Raw genomic sequence first — 21,130 nt, 5'->3', positions numbered from 1 at the left:
GAGCGGTCAAAGACTTTGACATTAAGCAAAAAAATCAATTTGAAAAAAAAATAGGAGATCATCTCGAGTTGAGGGCTCCGGCCTTCAACTCGGGTTGATCCCCTGTTTTTTTGCCCCCCCGAGAAATCCCATTTTATGTCCGTTATTTTAAACACATGTTTGAGCCCATGTAATTAACCCCTAAACAGGCGATGGACTTCGAGAAAATTGAAATCCGCAAAAAAATATTTCAAAGCTCCGGATTTCGCAACTCTAAAACACTTAATTTTTGTAATAATGTGATACACATCTTCTCCAAGCCTTCCACAAGCAGAATTGTTAACTATTCCGTGGATGAGGAGGTGTTTTGAAACAAATGGAGGGGCCAAAGGCTTTGACTTAAAGCAAAAAAAAAATCAATTTTAAAAAAACTAGGGGATCGTCTCGATTTGAAGGCTCTGGCCCCGTAGAAATCACATTTTTTTACCCCTGTAGCAAACAAACCGTATGTCCGTTATTTAAGGCCACTTTTTTCCCGGTAAGTGATCCCTAATCAGGCAATGGACTTCGAAAAAAATTGAAAGCACTCAAAAGCACTCTACTCATACCAAAATTCTGGGCTAATTTTTAATGTCTTTAAAAAAATTAGGCTGGAATTTTCCTTACGAACATCCATGAAGAGTTCGAGGGATTGGTATGACAATTATTTTTATGTTTAATAGAAAAACCTGGCGACCAGAGCAATAGGGCCACTTTGGCATTTTTATTTCGAACCAAAATTCTAGTTTTTTGGTTTTTCAAACATTTCCCTTGTATTATTAAGATATGTGTAGTTTCATCAACGTAAGTGTTTTTTTCTGCATAAAACTGAATTGCAACAGTAACTAGTATTTCAGAAATGACATCAGAAACCGTTCTCTAATTCGTTTTTCTGTACCTTGAAATCAAATTTTTTTGTTTCAGATTTTTTTGCTTCCTTTTCCTTTTTTTTCAAAGTTATTATTATTTCTGCTTCAAAAAAAAAAGACTGGAGGAAAACAACTATATAACAATGGTAATGAAAAACTTTCTTGCATGGAGATGATCATTTTTGTTTATGTTGTTCTCTTTGAATGGGTCTCATCTTTTTCAGTTTGACTTCAACAAACTGCGATGTACCCAAATTCAAGTTTTTCACAAAAAATCAAAATCAACTTAAAACAACAACAAAACGGATTTTCCAGCGAAAAGTTGTGTTTAAAAAAATATTTTCGGTAAGCTTTGTGACCCAACAAGCAAACTGAAAACCTTAAAAAGAAAAGTATCCCGTGGATGAGGAGGTGTTTTGAAAAAAAATGGAGGGGCGAAAGACTTTGACTTTAAGCAAAAAAATCAATTTGAAAAAAAAATAGGGAATCATCTCGAGTTGAGGGCTCTGGCCTTCAACTCTGGATGATCCCCTATTTTTTTTGCCCACCCCCGAGAAATCCCATTTTATGTCCTTTATTTTAGGCCTATGTTTGTTTCCGGTAATTTACCCTAAACAGGCGATGGACTTAGAGAAAATTGAAATCCGCAAAAAAATTTTGGAAAGCTCCGGATTTTGCGACTTTAAAACACTTAAGTTTTATTATATTGTGATACCAATCTTCTCCAAGCCGTTCACAGGCAGAATTGTTAAGTATCCTGTCGATGGGGAGGTGGTTTGAAAAAAATCGAGCGGTCAAAGACTTTGACATTAAGCAAAAAAATCAATTTGAAAAAAAAATATGAGATCATCTCGAGTTGAGGGCTCCGGCCTTCAACTCGGGTTGATCCCCTGTTTTTTTGCCCCCCCGAGAAATCCCATTTTATGTCCGTTATTTTAAACACATGTTTGAGCCCATGTAATTAACCCCTAAACAGGCGATGGACTTCGAGAAAATTGAAATCCGCAAAAAAATATTTAAAAGCTCCGGATTTCGCAACTCTAAAACACTTAATTTTTGTAATAATGTGATACACATCTTCTCCAAGCCTTCCACAAGCAGAATTGTTAACTATTCCGTGGATGAGGAGGTGTTTTGAAACAAATGGAGGGGCCAAAGGCTTTGACTTAAAGCAAAAAAAAATCAATTTTAAAAAAACTAGGGGATCGTCTCGATTTGAAGGCTCTGGCCCCGTAGAAATCACATTTTTTTACCCCTGTAGCAAACAAACCGTATGTCCGTTATTTAAGGCCACTTTTTTCCCGGTAAGTGATCCCTAATCAGGCAATGGACTTCGAAAAAAATTGAAAGCACTCAAAAGCACTCTACTCATACCAAAATTCTGGGCTAATTTTTAATGTCTTTAAAAAAATTAGGCTGGAATTTTCCTTACGAACATCCATGAAGAGTTCGAGGGATTGGTATGACAATTATTTTTATGTTTAATAGAAAAACCTGGCGACCAGAGCAATAGGGCCACTTTGGCATTTTTTTTTCGAACCAAAATTCTAGTTTTTTGGTTTTTCAAACATTTCCCTTGTATTATTAAGATATGTGTAGTTTCATCAACGTAAGTGTTTTTTTCTGCATAAAACTGAATTGCAACAGTAACTAGTATTTCAGAAATGACATCAGAAACCGTTCTCTAATTCGTTTTTCTGTACCTTGAAATCAAATTTTTTTGTTTCAGATTTTTTTGCTTCCTTTTCCTTTTTTTTCAAAGTTATTATTATTTCTGCTTCAAAAAAAAAGACTGGAGGAAAACAACTATATAACAATGGTAATGAAAAACTTTCTTGCATGGAGATGATCATTTTTGTTTATGTTGTTCTCTTTGAATGGGTCTCTTCTTTTTCAGTTTGACTTCAACAAACTGCGATGTACCCAAATTCAAGTTTTTCACAAAAAATCAAAATCAACTTAAAACAACAACAAAACGGATTTTCCAGCGAAAAGTTGTGTTTAAAAAAATATTTTCGGTAAGCTTTGTGACCCAACAAGCAAACTGAAAACCTTAAAAAGAAAAGTATCCCGTGGATGAGGAGGTGTTTTGAAAAAAAATGGAGGGGCGAAAGACTTTGACTTTAAGCAAAAAAAAATCAATTTGAAAAAAAAATAGGGAATCATCTCGAGTTGAGGGCTCTGGCCTTCAACTCTGGATGATCCCCTATTTTTTTTGCCCACCCCCGAGAAATCCCATTTTATGTCCTTTATTTTAGGTCTATGTTTGTTTCCGGTAATTTACCCTAAACAGGCGATGGACTTAGAGAAAATTGAAATCCGCAAAAAAATTTTTGAAAGCTCCGGATTTTGCGACTTTAAAACACTTAAGTTTTATTATATTGTGATACCAATCTTCTCCAAGCCGTTCACAGGCAGAATTGTTAAGTATCCTGTCGATGGGGAGGTGGTTTGAAAAAAATCGAGCGGTTAAAGACTTTGACATTAAGCAAAAAAAATCAATTTGAAAAAAAAAATAGAGAATCATCTCGAGTTGAGGGCTCTGGCCTTCAACTCTGGATGATCCCCTATTTTTTTGCCCCGCCCCCGAGAAATCTTATTTTTTGTCCGTTATTTTAGGCCTATGTTTGTTTCCGGTAATTTACCCTAAACAGGCGATGGACTTAGAGAAAATTGAAATCCGGAAAAAAATTTTTAAAAGCTCCGGATTTTGCGACTCTAAAACACTTAAGTCTTATTATATTGTGATACCAATCATCTCCAAGCCGTTCAAAGGCAGAGTTGTTAACCATCCTGTGGATGAGGAGGTGTTTTGAAAAAAATCAAGCGGTCAAAGACTTTGACATTAAGCAAAAAATTCAATTTGAAAAAAAAAATAGGGATCATCTCGAGTTGAGGGCTCTGGCCTTCAACTCGGGGTGATCCCCTATTTCTTTAACCCCCCGAGAAATCTTGTTTTATGTCCGTTATTTTAAGCCCATGTTTGTTTGCGGTATTTAACCCCAAAACAGGCGATGGACTTAGAGAATACTGAAATCCGCAAAAAAATTTTTGAAAGCTCCGGATTTCGCAACTCTAAAACACTTAATATTTTTTTATATTGTGATACCAATCTTCTCCAAGCCGTTCACAGAAAGAGTTGTTAAGTATCCCGTGGATGAGGAGGTGTTTTGAAAGAAAATGGAGGGGCGAAAGACTTTGACTTTAAGCAAAAAAAATCAATTTGAAAAAAAAAATAGGGAATCAACTCGAGTTGAGGGCTCTGGCCTTCAACTCTGGATGATCCCCTATTTTTTTTGCCCACCCCCGAGAAATCCCATTTTATGTCCGTTATTTTAGGCCTATGTTTGTTTCCGGTAATTTACCCTAAACAGGCGATGGACTTAGAAAAAATTGAAATCCGCAAAAAATTTTTTGAAAGCTCCGGATTTTGCGACTTTAAAACACTTCAGTCTTATTATATTGTGATACCAATCTTCTCCAAGCCGTTCACAGGCAGAATTGTTAACTATCCTGTGGATGGAAAGGTGGTTTGAAAAAAATCGAGCGGTCAAAGACTTTGACATCAAGCAAAAAAATCAATTTGAAAAAAAAGTAGGAGATCATCTCGAGTTGAGGGCTCTGGCCTTCAACTCGGGGTGATCCCCTATTTCTTTAACCCCCCGAGAAATCCTGTTTTATGTCGGTTATTTTAAGCCCATGTTTGTTTGCGGTATTTAACCCCAAAACAGGCGATGGACTTAGAGAATACTGAAATCCGCAAAAAAATTTTTGAAAGCTCCGGATTTTGCAACTCTAAAACACTTAAGTCTTATTATATTGTGATACCAATCTTCTCCAAGCCGTTCACAGGCAGAATTGTTAAGTATCCTGTCGATGGGGAGGTGGTTTGAAAAAAATCGAGCGGTCAAAGACTTTGACATTAAGCAAAAAAAATCAATTTGAAAAAAAAAATAGGAGATCATCTCGAGTTGAGGGCTCCGGCCTTCAACTCGGGTTGATCCCCTGTTTTTTTGCCCCCCCAAGAAATCCCATTTTATGTCCGTTATTTTAAACCCATGTTTGAGCCCATGTAATTAACCCCTAAACAGGCGATGGACTTCGAGAAAATTGAAATCCGCAAAAAAATATTTAAAAGCTCCGGATTTCGCAACTCTAAAACACTTAATTTATGTAATAATGTGATACACATCTTCTCCAAGCCTTCCACAAGCAGAATTGTTAACTATTCCGTGGATGAGGAGGTGTTTTGAAACAAATGGAGGGGCCAAAGGCTTTGACTTAAAGCAAAAAAAATCAATTTTAAAAAAACTAGGGGATCGTCTCGATTTGAAGGCTCTGGCCCCGTAGAAATCACATTTTTTTTACCCCTGTAGCAAACAAACCGTATGTCCGTTATTTAAGGCCACTTTTTTCCCGGTAAGTGATCCCTAATCAGGCAATGGACTTCGAAAAAAATTGAAAGCACTCAAAAGCAGTCTACTCATACCAAAATTCTGGGCTAATTTTTAATGTCTTTAAAAAAATTAGGCTGGAATTTTCCTTACGAACATCCAAGAAGAGTTCGAGGGATTGGTATGACAATTATTTTTATGTTTAATAGAAAAACCTGGCGACCAGAGCAATAGGGCCACTTTGGCATTTTTTTTTCGAACCCAAATTCTAGTTTTTTGGTTTTTCAAACATTTCCCTTGTATTATTAAGATATGTGTAGTTTCATCAACGTAAGTGTTTTTTTCTGCATAAAACTGAATTGCAACAGTAACTAGTATTTCAGAAATGACATTAGTAACCGTTCTCTAATTCGTTTTTCTGTACCTTGAAATCAAATTTTTTTGTTTCAGATTTTTTTGCTTCCTTTTCCTTTTTTTTCAAAGTTATTATTATTTCTGCTTCAAAAAAAAAGACTGGAGGAAAACAACTATATAACAATGGTAATGAAAAACTTTCTTGCATGGAGATGATCATTTTTGTTTATGTTGTTCTCTTTGAATGGGTCTCATCTTTTTCAGTTTGACTTCAACAAACTGCGATGTACCCAAATTCAAGTTTTTCGCAAAAAATCAAAATCAACTTAAAACAACAACAAAACGGATTTTCCAGCGAAAAGTTGTGTTTAAAAAAATATTTTCGGTAAGCTTTGTGACCCAACAAGCAAACTGAAAACCTTAAAAAGAAAATGAAAATTTGCAAAAACGAACTATCAACTTTAATAATTTTCTGCTGCTTGGCAAGAGTTTGACATAAATTTTAGAACTCTATTTTTAGAATTGGGAGCTGAAAATAGCGAGATCGCTGACTCTTAACATGTTTATTTCAAAACATTTTGAAGCACAATCCTCAGTAGCATAAATTTTGAATGGCCTTATATTTGCTGAGTCTCGTCGGAAATTGCTTCTGGTGTTCCAAATATTTTTTCATTTTTTCTTGTGCTATTTGAATCGAAAAATCGGCCCCCTTAAACCCGGATAGCATTCTGAAATTGAGGTTCCATAAATACTTTGCTGAGCTCATTAAAATCAACCGTCTTCCAGATATTCGCATCCGGCCAAAAATTACAAAAAATTCGTACTCAAATTCAAGTCGAGAATTTTAAAAACCTTTTTTTCTCGGTTTTTAATAGATGTTAGATTCCAGCAAAATGTTACCTGTCTTGTATGACTATTTTTAGTAGTTATGCAAAATTTCAGACTCCAGGACTCATTTTTGAGTTTTTGCCTCATTCCACTTTTCTTGCAGTTCAGTGGTCACTCGTTTGGGTCACTTTCATTTTATGACCTAAAAGTTAGGTCATTTCCAGGCACTAGACGCAACTGCACTACAAGAACAAAAATGCCAGAACTTAGTCATACAGCACCGAAATTGAAAGAGAAAATCAAAAAAATTAATTTTTGATGAAGAAACAGAGTTTTCAGTTTCCCTTACTGTTTGGCCGCGGATGTCACCCTACTCCGCTCGGTCAATAAAACAACAAATAAGAGAGCGAGAATGATTAAAAAAATTGTTCTGGAAAGCTCCTAAGCGTGATTATCAATCTACGATGAGAAAAAGTAATTTTTATATGTAAAATTGAGAGAAAAGTGCAGTTTTTTCAAAAATTATTTAATTTTTTGAAACCTAATAAAAACCAAAGAAATGCTTTTCAAATAGGGCCATTTTCATTTTTGGCTAGAGTAACATCTTGGCTAACGAAAACAAGCTTTATTTGAGCTCTGGGATTAGAAATGAGAAATCTCCGAGCAAAACCGTAATCCGCGGATCGCTTACCCCAATTTCAAGTCGGCCGTAGTAGTAGTAGTAGTAGTAGTAGTAGTAGTAGTAGTAGTAGTAGTAGTAGTAGTAGTGGTGGTGGTAGTAGTAGCAGTAGTAGTAGTAGTAGTAGTAGTAGTAGTAGTAGTAGTAGTAGTAGTAGTAGTAGTATTAGTAGTAGTAGTAGTAGTAGTAGTAGTAGTAGTAGTAGTTGTAGTAGTAGTAGTAGTAGTAGTAGTAGTAGTAGTAGTAGTAGTAGTAGTAGTAGTAGTAGTAGTATTAGTAGTAGTAGTAGTAGTAGTAGTGGTGGTGGTGGTAGTAGTAGCAGTAGTAGTAGTAGTAGTAGTAGTAGTAGTAGTAGTAGTAGTAGTAGTAGTAGTAGTAGTAGTAGTAGTAGTAGTAGTAGTAGTAGTAGTAGTAGTAGTAGTAGTAGTAGTAGTAGTAGTAGTAGTTGTAGTAGTAGTAGTAGTAGTAGTAGTAGTATTAGTAGTAGTAGTAGTAGTAGTAGTAGTAGTAGTAGTAGTAGTAGTATTAGTAGTAGTAGTAGTAGTAGTAGTAGTAGTAGTAGTAGTAGTAGTAGTAGTAGTAGTAGTAGTAGTAGTAGTAGTAGTAGTAGTAGTAGTAGTAGTAGTAGTAGTAGTAGCAGTAGTGGTAAAAGGTCAGGCTTCATGTCGGGCGTGTTGTTAGTATCGTTTTTGTATCTCCAGAGGACAATGAGTTTTTTATGCGGGTTGCAGTTTCTACAAAAACCGATTATTCTCCAGGTGCATAAGTTATGTCCATTGTAGTGCTTGTAAAATGAAATTGCCGTAGGTTCTAGTGGTTTTAACTTTTCTCCCGGTTGGTTCTTGCAGGTTGACTGATTTCGATACGATGCTATAAAGAATTGCTACTCTATTCCAAAGTTTTTCATCGGTTTTTCGATGTTCTTCTGTCTTACAATCTTGTAGTTTGTGCTGTGTCTTGTTCTTTCGTTTGCCTTGATATTGATGAAATTGCTAGTTTTGATGTTGTTCTTTCCATCAATAATCGAGCAGGACAATAAAAAGACTCTGGAGTACATCGTGGGGTGACAATGGTAACAGTTCTGTTTCTGTGAGTCGCTCTTTAAAATCAAGTTCAGACCAGCATATCCATTTGCCGTCATATTTTTGCAATTTCTCTATTTGCTTCAGGTCTGTTTTACTTGAATACCATACCTGACAACCAAATATAATTATGGGCTCAATGTAGCCGATGTGAGCGTTGAGCCTGGATTTCAAGGGAGTGGTAAATGACAGTATTCTTTTAAGTGACTACAGTGCTGGTAGTGCTTTGGAGTGACGCCTGTTTGAATTTTTGTTCCAATTTAGAGTGTCTGATACAATGTTTCCCAAATCCTTTTGATTTCGTGCAATTTCCACATTTTTATGATTCGTTTGGACAAAAGTAGTTTTTTGAAATTCACTATGTTATATTTGCTCAGGTGAATATTCATCCCATTTACTTGAGACTAGTTGAAGAGGCTTGATAGGTCATTTTCAAGTTCAGTAGAGTTGTTGGCAATCCAGCTGGTAATTGTCTGCATATCCAAAACAGGTCGTGTGTTCAATTACTTCTGACAAGTTGCTGATGTACACTAAAAAGGAGCCGTGCGGTACTCCACTGGTAACATCCCGTTCACTCGATAAACAATCGCCGACTTGGACTTTTTGTCTACTGTTATTGATATAATCCGCAATGATCACTAGCACTTTTCCCCTGATTTTCAGCATTTCAAGTTTCATTATTACTCTGTCATGTGGAACTTTGTCGAATGCTTTCTCAAAGTTTAAGTAGAATAAAGTTAGTTCCTCGGGGAATTTGGTGTCAATTTCTCTGTAAATTTTGTCATGGTTGCAGAACGTTTGAACTATGCGAGATCGAAGTTGCCTGAAACGAATTGGGATTCATAGAGAAATCTGCGGATTGCATTGTAGAGGCAATCAAAGATAATTCTCTAGAATCTTGAAGGGACAGCACAAGTAATGCATCGGGCGGTAGAACATGATGGCAGTTTTATCACTTTTCTAGTGTCATCTCAGCAGCAATGGAGCAATGAAACTAGTTTTTTTCACTTTTCGGGGAAATTTGTTCTTACATGTTATAAAGATGAGAACTAGCGATTTGCTCAACGTTGTTGCCAGTTTTTTTTCAGGAGAATGTTTCCAATGCAATTGGGTCTTTTAGCTTTGTTTACATCAAATTTCGTTAATACTACTTTGATTTTTTGACTGTGCAACAAATTTTACTCAGTCCGTTACTGCAAAACCGATCAACAGCAACACAGTCTTCAGCAATGTCTTTGTTTTTATTTCCACTCGCTTGAAACCGATTACCGGCTACAGCCTTGTGAAAACTGTCTTACTCTGCGCTGCCTATGGAGCTGATACAAGGATTTTTATCGCGAAAACGATTACCGGCTACACTATCCGAACCACTGAACTTGATCCCGTTAGCCTTGGAATTAAAAGCACTTCGAAAAAATCAATCAAAGAGTTCACCTTTTCCAGTGTCGTCTGTTGCTTTTTCTTCCGCCAGATACATTTCATAGGAACAGCAGGAGGTTCTCTCAGCTTACGAATGTATTTTTTATTTTATTGATGGGCGAGATTTGAATGTTTCATCCTCAAAAACCGTTTGGTCACTTTTAATACTACTTTCCAATTTTTGTTCGAGCTCAAGCACTTCAACAATCAATTGATGTTTTTGGGTATTAACAGCAAGTTTATGTGTACTGTCTAGTTACTTCGTTATGTTAGAACTGGCTGGCGTCACCCATGGTGGAAGACTTGCTCGGTGAGAATTTGCTTTGGGTATATTTTCAATAAAAATCATTGGTCAAATCATCGGTACCATTGATCTAGTAGCTCATCGACGTTGCTTAAGCAGAATAGATGAAGTGGGTTGTTAATGATCGATTCGTTAAATTCATTACAGTCTATGCGGTTGTAAGCATATTTATTCTGTTTTACAGTTGGTTTCTGTTGGTTTTTATAGAAAACTTTACTCGTGAATGCCAGGTGGTCGGACCATTTCTTTCCATTCAATTTGTAGTTTTGCGCCACTCCTGAGTCAATTGATGACCTGATCCAGTATTGGGGTTTTATCAAGAAAATGTCAAGTTGCTCCCTATTTGATCTTCAAATCTGAGAGTTTGTTGGAAGTTATTGTTTCCGATTAGCTGAAGCCATTCGTTATCGCAGTCGCAACAAGAGTACATGTTAGACCAGTTTGTGCTTGGAAGTTTTATGTCACTAGTTATTATTACAGACCGACATTGGTATGACTTCTTTTTGGCTTAGAGCAAGTCGAAAAGTCCCTTGTTTTTTGAAGTGACCTTTGTAGGGGCTGCTCTGGGGTGGGTTGTAGATACATGCAATTAAACATTTTTGGTTGGTAGAGGAAAGAAGAATAATCAGATAGTCTTACCCTGCATTGTGTTACAGTTATCAGTGTTACAAGCTGTAAAAGAATAATCAGAGCTAGCTAATCTTATTCCCGCTTTTACATTGCATTCATCTAATTTAGCTGAAACAAGTTTTTTATGCCTTTCAAAGTTCGTCATTTTTTACCCTGGATTCCTTTGTATCAGCAGTCGGCAATGCCAGGTTATTGAATCTTAAATTTTTGTTGATTACAGAACTGATAGTGTTATTTGTACCCGATCTTTTGGGTCGACACAAAAAAGACATATTAGCACCAAAAAAAGTCAACCAACTTTGACACACGCTCGGGTCTCTGAATATATCATCAATTTTTTGGTTAAGATGTCAGCCACAGGAGCCCGTGAACCATTAGAAACTCTTTTCAAAAACCGAGCTTTCGAGGATTTCATCATATTCTCAAGGGTGAGCTCATTAGAACACGCATGGTCTATTAACCGAACATTGGAACATTTTAAACACTTGTAAAATTCTGGTTTCTCACTATCACGGAGATTTAAATTTACGCAAACACCATGGTACCAAGTTTTACAAACATTGATCTGAATCCCGTTTAGAATTCCAGATGGCTTAGAGCAGTTTTCGGCGTTGCACAAAAATGTTGTCTCTTTGGCATCACTAATAAGAAAAGAATTAGTGACGGAGAAAACGAGCATGCCCTAGCCAAAAGGCCCTAACAAAAATTCAACTGCAAGAAATACTACCACTGAACCGACTGTAACAGTGAAAAACAAGGCGTTGAAACACACAACACACGATAAATAGGAACGGTTTCCAGTCGATAGAGGAAGATTTAGTTCATCTGTCGAGACAAACCAACAAAACAGCCACAGGGGGCTACGACGATATTGATCGGGACAACAAAGGCTCAAGTGTGAAAGGAGATAGATCAATATGATCATTATGATCAATATGAAACTGGAAAACAGATGCGGAGTATCATTTTCGTGAATTTTTATGTTCTTAAATCTGGAATCAACAAGCTATCATCAACTATCAAATTTTTCAGAGGAATGGCTGTCGTGTATGACCCGGATTGTGTATATGTTCGAGCCCTTAAGCTCTTTCTTTCTGATGAGCCGGACTCATATGAGCGTTTACGGACTCTCACATTCAGCTTATTAGAAAAAGAAGGATTCGACTGTGGAGAACACGTGGAAGGCAAATTACATAAAGTACGTGAAAGTATCAAAAAATGTCATCGGCTGTTCTTCCCTTTCTATTTCGTCCAAAAAAGCATAGGATTTGGCCGGGAGGATCTATTCTGTTTCGGCCCCCAGTGTTTTTTATGACCCCCAGTTACAATTTATATGTTGTTATATAGCACGTTACTGTGTAAGAAAGTAGCACGTGCGCCTGGAGTCATAAAAAATTTATGCTCACTAAGCTGGGGGGGGGGGGGGGGCAGAATAGCCGGCCGGGCTATAATGGGAAAGACTCGATGTGATGCTTGTATAATACGTTTACTATAATGAGCAAGCTTCTGCAGCCGTTTTCCGGCAGAGAGGTTTCCATTCACCGAAGTTTCTCTATTTAAAGAGACATTCTAATGCAGGGTCCAACTTGAATGAGCATAAACTCACCTTTAATTTCATTATGAAAGCCTAATTGATCAAAACAGAATGTGAAACTTTATCGAATACTTAATCATACTTCTACGTATAAAAACAAACAGGCAAACACACGGGTTACCCTACTGTTTTTTCAACTGGTAATACGCGATTTAAATCATTTGGATTGACATGCAAATATGTAACCCTTAATTAAAGTCCGGAAATGTAAATGCGTAAATCGAGCTAAATTGTTAACTTTTCTCTCTTTATTCCACCAAATTTGGCGTAATCCAAACTTGGTATGACTTCTTTCATTCCGCTCTGAATGAATGACTTCTTTCATTCCGCTCATTGTTAAACGCAAAAACGCCTCGACGTGCCATATTTGTTTTTCCTTTCATTCAATGCATCTACTGAACAAACATGAGACAGTTACCAGAAAACTATTAAAACTGTTTTCTGTCAAATTATACATCCAGTGGATAAAACTGAACAAGACATTTATGCATCTATTGATCTGGACAGATTTTCTTTCGTGGCACAGCTCAACTTAAACAATACGAGGCATTATCAATTACTGCGGTCATTGAAATCAAAAATTTCATTCCTTGAGGTTTTTGTCAACATGAAAGCTGGTAGCAGCTTTGAGACAGATTGACTTTTTAATGCGTTTTTCGAGTCGGTTTTCAAATTCAGTTCACTTGGTCACCCAAATCTCCAAGAGGACGGTAGCCCCTACTTGAATGATATCTGCTTCACAACTGACAACGTTTTCAATTTGATGAACAGGAATCCTAACGACTCCTCAATGGGTATGGATTCAATCCCGTCTTTTGTACTGAAAGAGTGTGCTCAGCAATTAATCAAGTTTTTTTTTGCAAATTTTTAGAGCTCAGTATAGGCCTTGCCACTCGAGAACGTCAATTGTCACTCCGCTTTAGAAATTTGGAACAAGTTTAGATGTGACAAACTACAGACCTGTTAGCATCCTGTCAAAATTGTAAATTGTTTTTGAGTGTTCAACGTTCGACTTCATTCAATCACGGGTCAGTTTTAGTATCAAACGGAAACAACTTGGTTCCTTGAATCATCGTAGCACAATCAGTCATTTTTTTACGTACTTAGACAAAATTTTTGCAGACACAGATACACTGGATGAAACCTTGACTTTATTTTGATGTGAAAGTTCTACGACTCTGTTTTGCATGGGTTTATGGCAAAGTTATCCTAATTTGGTTTTGATTACAATCTTTATTCTTTCAATCATATCTCATGGGTCAAAAGCAGGAGGTTAAAGTTTACAGATGTTTTTCCAACTAAGTTTCTTAAAGTAGCCATTTCTCGTTATCTTTTTTATCCACGATGTCACAGACTCAGTACACCATTTTTTTATTGTGATCACCTTAAATTGTTTTCTTTTTCAGCAAAATTGCAATTCATATAGACATGTCTTGCTGGGGCAATTTAAACTAATTTGGCTTTCATCCCAAAAGTGTTATCCTTAACTGGAAGCTACAGCTCTGCTAAACTAATTTTGAATGGATCTCGCTTGAAAATTGTAGATTTGGGCAGATTCAAATGTAGATTTAAATGGATTTCGCTTGACAAACTAATCTAGATTTGGGCACCACTATCAGCAGTTCTTCGCATTGGCATAAGCTTGCTGACAGCTGATTCTAGAACAGAACTTGTATAAATGATGTCATCTGTTTTGAAACACGGCTCGCTAGAGTGGTGCCATCATTTTCGTCATTTAGAAAATTGGAAAAGCTTCATTGACTGCAGGGTATTCAGCTTTTTAATAGCCGCCCTCAGCCGTTATCATTTCGGCGCTCTCTTTCTACGACTGGAAGAGAAATATTTGTTTTCTTGAGGTTTTGTTTTATTGGGAGTACTATTCGTTCAGAGGGCGTTTCAACCTAAAATCGAAAGCGAGTAAAAATGCCGTCTGTACTATTTTCTTCTTTTTTGATGATGCGCTGCGTTCACAATGACCTTCGACTTTGAAAAGCACTTCATATATAGATAACCATATTTAGCCGTTGTCCAATTGGCGCAGTTTTCTTTTATGGAATTTGTTTTTTTTGTTGAAATAAATTTTTGTCGAAGCTGTATCAGTAAATAACTCCCTGAAATTGATTGCGCCTTAATTTCTTCATTTTTGGATCTTTTAGCGGACTTTTTTGAAAATCAGTGCATATGATTTTTTTGGATAATTCAAGCCTTGAATGCCTCCTTGTAACCCTTCCGATATAACGATATATTTTTTTAGTAAAATTGTACACATGCTAATTCGGTTTTGGCAGGTGTTCAGTTTTTTTAGTTGTATTCTGGTTTTAAGTACTAGAAAAAGTCTTCTCGTGGACTGCGAGGGATCCTAATGTTGTTTTATAAAGATTTTTAACATTTTTTTAATGTTAAGTCTTCAAAATTTAGTGAATTTATCTTCAAGTGCCATTTATGAGTTTTTCTGACATTTTTGGATAGTTTGTTAATGTTTGGAATCTTTGCACTCTGTTTTATTTTTTTTCCGGTAGAGCAGGATGGTGCTTGAATTTTTTTAATCGTCGATTGCTAAATAATAAAATGCATTAGTTTTTTACTTTCTTTTTTCTTCCATTTTTAATTTTCAAAAATGTTTAATCATGAACTAATCTCTTTGTATTTTTTCCTAAGAAAAAATCTCTTCTTATTCTCGACGTTCTCGCAGTTAAAATTCTGGAGTTTTCCTAAAACCTGTAGTTTTCAAAGTGTTTTTCTCACTCCTTCCAAAAAATTTTGATTTTAGCCTTGTTTTAGATTTTTTAATTTTTGTGGTTTGCACTTGATTTCGTTTTGTATAAAGCAGTACTGAAATTTTTTTGAAAATTTGTTCAATAACTTTGACTGATAATCAGCTGCGGATGTGCTTTCAGCCTCCCCATGGATAATGAACACTTTTTACACTCCGGTTATCGTTCTGTTTCGTCATTTTTTTGATTAACTTACTTCTGCAACAGTTTGAACCCATTTTAGTCGTTTGTCTTTTTATGCAAAATTGTTGCTTGGCAGTCTTTGATCCAGAATGTACTTCCAAAGCCATCATTAATCCAGATTAAACCCATTCTTAACCTAACCCATCCTTAATGAGTTTTTTCCTACATTTTTTGGATAATGTTAATGTTTGCATTCTTTGTACTCTGTTTTAACTGTTTTTTCGGTAGAGCAGGATGCTGCTTGAATTTTTCAAATCCTCGAATGCTAAATAATAAAATGCATTTATTTTTTGTTCTATTTTTAATTTTCAAAATTGTTTAATCATGAACTAATCTTTTTGTTTTTTTTTTAAATCTTTTATTCTAAAGTTCTTGCGGTTAAAATTCTGGAATTTTCCTAAAAGCTATCATTCGTTCCAAGAAAATTTTGATTTCAGCCTTTTTTTTATATTTTTCATATTTTGGTTCGCAATCGATTTCTCTTAATTTAAAGCAGTACGGCAATTTTGTTGAAAATATGTTCAGTAATTTTGACATAATCAGCTGCGGATATTCTTTCTGCCTCCCTTTGGATTTTGAACAATTTTTTGCTTTCGCTTTTTGCTGTGTTTTGTCTTTTTCATGATTAACTAACTTCTGCAAGAATTGAACCCATTGCATCAAGGATATCAACAACAACAGAGAAGTATATCTTATTTTTTCTTATTTATGACTCCACACCGAAAAAGCGAGTGAATTCTTGATTCCTAATTTAAAGTTCTTTTTCCAGTCTTTTTGGGTCCCAGAGTTGATGGTGGAAGTATTTTTTTTAAGACTAGCAGCTTGAATTTTTCGTGAAAGTTTGGAGCACTGTCAGTTTTTGAGCCCTTCAGTATTTGACAATCCTAAGAATTTTGGCCATTATTCAACGTTACCAAATGTTTTAAAAATATCAGATTTTGCTATATCAAAGTTTCAGTGAGTTTTGCAAGTCGAAATTATATCTTATGTTTAATATATGCAGTGCCTTTTCGTAGTGTTTCTGAATGATATGGTTATTGTTCCCATTTTAACTTTTTCCAATAATGTCAATGTCCAAATTTTTTTCAAATATTCCTAATCAAAGTTGCTCTTTTAAGGAAAGTTAAGGGATTCGGCAGCAAGTAATGGTTTTCTGTGAACGTCCGATCGTCTGAGTCCCTTCAGGAATTCTTCTGGCTATTTTTTTTAAATCGCTTTACCTTATGACTTACTTCACTCACTGTTTCAGCTAAATGGATTTTAACTATTTTCATGCATTGAATTACGCAATGCATTAAATACGGTTAAACTCAAAAGAGCAAAATCAAGAGATCAAAAGAAACGATAAGCATATAGAACCTGGTCATTAAGTCTTAGTGAATTAGGTTATCAAAGTTCATTAAAGCGATTGCTAGCTGGCAGTAGTATTATTGTTAATAGCAATCAGTTTAAAAGCTGAATTAATTGTAATTTTAGAACCAATACCAATATACAGGCTTTACACACCAATTAATAACACTTTGACACTGAGAAAAATTCTGTCAATTTCTTTATCTTATTTTTGTTCGTTTCTGTTTCAATATCAACGTGCCTCAAGCGCGTCAACGGCGGCTATTTGCCGCTGTTTAATTAATAGATATAGTTGCGTATAGCCGTGACTTTTTGTGAGTTGTTGGAACAAATCCTCTTTTTCGCTTTTTCTTTAATATTGTAATAAAAGGGCGTGAGCCACCCTATGGACGGAACAGTGAGCCCCCATTATGAAACAGCGTATATATATATTTATATATATATATATATATATATATATATATATATATACCGCAGGAAAGCACTATTTTAATCTTACAGCAAGATGCTAAGCTATAGTAGCCGCGTCAAAGGGGTGGAATTAAAACTTTTATAATTAAGTGTAGCCTTCCATCCCGCACAACAACACTACGGGTATTATCAACCTCAGTTACGTGTTTTATACCACGGAAGCCTCTGAGACAGATAATGGCGCTGCGTAGGAGTGCGAAACTTAATTTTGTTCGAATATGTTATTTTATCAGAGTATGTGTCGCCTTTTATCGGAGATTTTTGTTGCTACTTGCTTTATAGTGCGTGTTGCAGAAGGTGCTGCGCCCCCATACAGGCAAACACGAGTGAAACAAAACAACTCTTTTCAATTTCAAAATTGTGTTGTGTGGTACGAATTGGGTCAAAACTGGTTTCAGCAGATTTCAGCATGTTTTAAATGTGAATAGATAGAATTCGGTGAACCTGTAAAAGAAAGATGTTTTTGTTTTGACATTTGACTTGATCAAAATCTCAAAATACTGGAAGACAAGATGTTTGGTATCAGTAAGTGCTATTCGTGTGACTCCAACAAAATGAAAATTCCAATGCAATATTGTTGAGCTAGTGTAACGAAGTAACTTGAGCTGTAAATAGTTAAGTTTTGAGTCCCATCTGTAGAGGCTGCATTTGGGAGGCTAATGTCAAAGCTCATATCTCAGCCGAAAACATGGAGAAGCACAAAACTGCAGACAGGAACGGTTAAAATGATAAAATAAACTATAATATCATTGATGACACCAAAACACCAGTCATGCTTTATAGGCTCATTTTATGGGATGATAATTTCAAACCTTTTTGAAGCTACCTTCGAAGTCTTGTTTTGGCATGTTGTTTTAATCGGTGAAATTAAGTAATTCTTCCACCGAAATCTGAAATCACTTGGGACCATTTGAAAAAAAAATTTGAAAATCTGAAATCACTTGGGACCGGTGGAAGTAATTCTTCCACCGAAATCTGAAATCACTTGGGACCATTTGAAAAAAAAGACGGCTACTGCTGGATTAAAATACCTAAACGGTGCAAGCGGAGACTGTTTGCTTACTTTATCATAACTAAGTTTATTTCAACTTAATTTAAATCACGAGGAAAGTCACGATTGAGATGTCAAATTTCGCCCTCGGAGCTTATCAAACCTTTGTTCTATCGATTTTGTTATGAATTCATACAAATAAAGGTGTAAAAATGAAACAGAAAGTCTTTAAATGTCTAAGAAAAAGTTGAAGATATTAAATGCCGAGATTGATTTACATGTCGACAACAATATTGAGGAGCAGTCTTTTTCCCAATCGTCTGGTATTATTTTTGGATCAGAGTTTGAGACCATTTGCTGTCAAATGAACACATTCTGAAGTTTCGGTTTTGCTCTCCTAGAAAGGCAGTTGGTCTTGTGAGCAATCAGAATTATTGATAAGCCATATTGTAAACATCCAAGTTGAACAAAAAAAACCTAATATAGACAAATGGCGACCATTTTATATCAGCGTTTAGCCATCAATTGGAAAGAACACATAGATTGAGACGTGATCCATTATTAACTTATGGACACTTTAATAAATGAGATTGAGGGGCAAGGCAATCAAAATAACAACTAAAACGGCCATTACTCAAATTTCACTTAGAAAACAAGTTTTTGAAAACAATTAAGTTCATAATGAAAACCACTGGCGATGATTTAGAGCCATTCATAAGCTTCCTTTATTCCTCTTTTACAGTTCACAATTCAATGAGACCTTTCCTTACTCAGACTGTGACAAAACGTTGGAAAAAAATCTAATCAAATCTCAAAAGATTACTAACGTTTCTAAAAACTAATGGTTTTAAAGCAATCAATGCCATAAATTACAAAGTGAGAAGAATATTTAGGTTAATTTAGTAATCGTCAATGAGTTTCAGTGAGACCTGTGAGTATTTAGACTATGTCACAAAAGAATATAATGGACAAAATTTTAATGGACGAATTTTAAATGAAAACTTCAAAGTCAATGAAAACGTCAAAGTCAAGGAAATCATAAGTTGCACTCAGACGAAATTCGACAACAGTATATTGTCACGCTATAACACAATTGGATTGCAAGTAGTATACTTCGCGAGAATATCACGAAAAAACAACCAAAAACAAATGGCTGCAAAAAATAAAAGCAGAAAAATGACTCTAAAAAGAAAGTCGTTGATTGAGTTAGTTCGGGTAATGATTCTCTCGCACACTAGATTGTTGCAACTCGTTATACTATGGGCTACCTGTGGATAATATACAGAAATTATAGCTTAATGAACTCAGCATGTCGTCTATTTTTAAGTCTATCATCGGGTTCACCAAAAGCAAATTATATCAAACAGCTTCATTGGCTACCAATGAAACAACGTATCCTTTACAAAATTTTAATTTTTGGTCACCGTTTAGTTCACCATCCGTTGAAATTTCACGTTTATCTTGGCGCATTAGTTTTCTGAAATGATAGCTGAATCAATGCCAATATGCATACAATTTGAAGGCTTCTAATGTCAGAACTGCATTTGGTGTAAGATCATTCAGTTTTGATGTTCCTTACTAATGGAATAAGTTGCCTTTTGAAATGAAACGAATACCCCATAAATTTGATTATCAGAAAAACTGATTTTTTAAAATTTTTAATAGCCGGCCTCATCTTCTCAGCCGGCTATTATAGCGCTCCTATTTTAACAATTCAAAGAATTTGAATTGTATTGGGGTGCTGTCTTTTTTTTAAGATCTGTTCACACATTTTCATGATTTTTGAAGTCAAATTGGAGTAGTGATTTTAGTCACGCCGAAACAGGAAATGGAGCAAAAAAGCGAGTGGTTTTGCGGCGTGATATATTCGCTCTAATTTTAAAGTAGAGTGAGAAAACGGTGTTTGAACAAAAATTCGCTTTCTCGCTAGTGGTTTTTTGTTCACATGCGGCAATTTCACTTTGATTTTACTGTTTTTTCGATTTTTTGGATCGGATTTTTTCGAAATAGTTTTCCCAATCCATTCATTGTTCATTCTAGGCCTATTTTTGTCAGAATCAGACTGAGATTTCTCGCTAGTTGTTTTTTCTCGCTAACGGCATTTTGACATTGATTTTTTGTTTTTTTTTGTTTTTTTATCTTATTTTTTAGAAATGGTTTTCCCATTTCAATAATAGTCCGTTCTAGGTCTAGTGTTTTGTTTAGTCAATGAAAATTCTTTGAATTGTACGTCAGGACTGGTCCTGCTAGATTTTTTTACTTCGAACTTCTTTTTCGCTTTACCCATTTTGCCGCCTTTTCGACATTTTGCGTGAAATCTTTTTGACTTCTCTAGGCTAATTTCTCTCTTCTCTCATTCTGCTAAAAGTGAATTTGAGCATCAGTTGCTCAGCAATGCAATTCAAATTGAAGAGAGTCAGTGTAAAAATTAAAGTCAGAAATAGAAACGGGATAAACCCATTAAGCCCATTTTTAGATGCCCGGTACTTGAACTTTGTTCTCATTAGTTTTAGTTACTATCTGTAATGCTTATTGGTATTGATACTAGACCCTGTAGCCTCTCACTGAGAGACAGGAGTATGTTCAATTACGAAATGACATCAAAATAAAGCGCACTTAAAAATGATTTAATACAAAAATCAATTTTTGGTGATATTTTCTTTTCTTTCAATCCCAATAGAGTTTTGGGAATCAACGGCGGCTATTTTCCGGCAATCTGCCGGGTATGTTTTATTCTTTTCAAAGCACTTTTGAGTTTGTAAACGACGCTTAAACCTATACTAATACACCTATAATAATAAAAACTGAGAATTTTGAACCCAAATGCATATATGTTAAAAAAACACGATGTGACAGAGAATGATCTCGATATCGTTTCAGGGATACCCGTAGATGCTGAAATTGCGAACTGAATTTTGGCAAAGACTAACAGAGAAATTCGAAAAACTGCAATTGTGAACAAAATCAGTGTTCAAAGTGAAATGTGAAAATTTAAACCTCGATAACTACTAGAAAAAGCGAAAATTACGAAAAGGGTTTTCAGTTTCAAACTGTACGATTAACGGTCCTTCTAGTGATAACTGAAATTGATCTTGACTGAACAACAAAACCCAGTTGAGCACATAGTTGCTCAATCCCACAAGTGGGGTTGGAACAAAGGATGATTCGTGGTTATGTTTTTAACTTCGCT

The 21,130-nt window shown here is 35.6% G+C and overlaps 1 protein-coding gene across 2 annotated transcripts in view; it reads left to right on the top strand.

The window, feature by feature from the left end:
• LOC142348160 (uncharacterized) overlaps positions 1-21,130 on the top strand; it is a 586,343-nt gene that overhangs the window by 552,702 nt on the left and 12,511 nt on the right. The window contains exon 2 of one of the 2 annotated variants that reach the window (XM_075399390.1): positions 11,610-11,775. In XM_075399390.1, coding sequence (XP_075255505.1) covers positions 11,614-11,775 — 162 coding nt within the window. In that variant the 5' untranslated portion in view covers positions 11,610-11,613. Of the gene's footprint in view, positions 1-10,745; positions 11,776-21,130 lie in introns of those variants that run through there. The other variant, XM_075399389.1, reaches the window with a different exon arrangement.

The sequence above is a fragment of the Convolutriloba macropyga genome, chromosome 10, assembly GCF_964194025.1.
Source record: "Convolutriloba macropyga chromosome 10, txConMacr16.3, whole genome shotgun sequence".
Lineage (NCBI taxonomy): Eukaryota > Metazoa > Xenacoelomorpha > Acoela > Convolutidae > Convolutriloba > Convolutriloba macropyga.
Note: the sequence above shows the minus strand (reverse complement) of the source record. Positions and strands in the feature narration are given on the sequence as shown.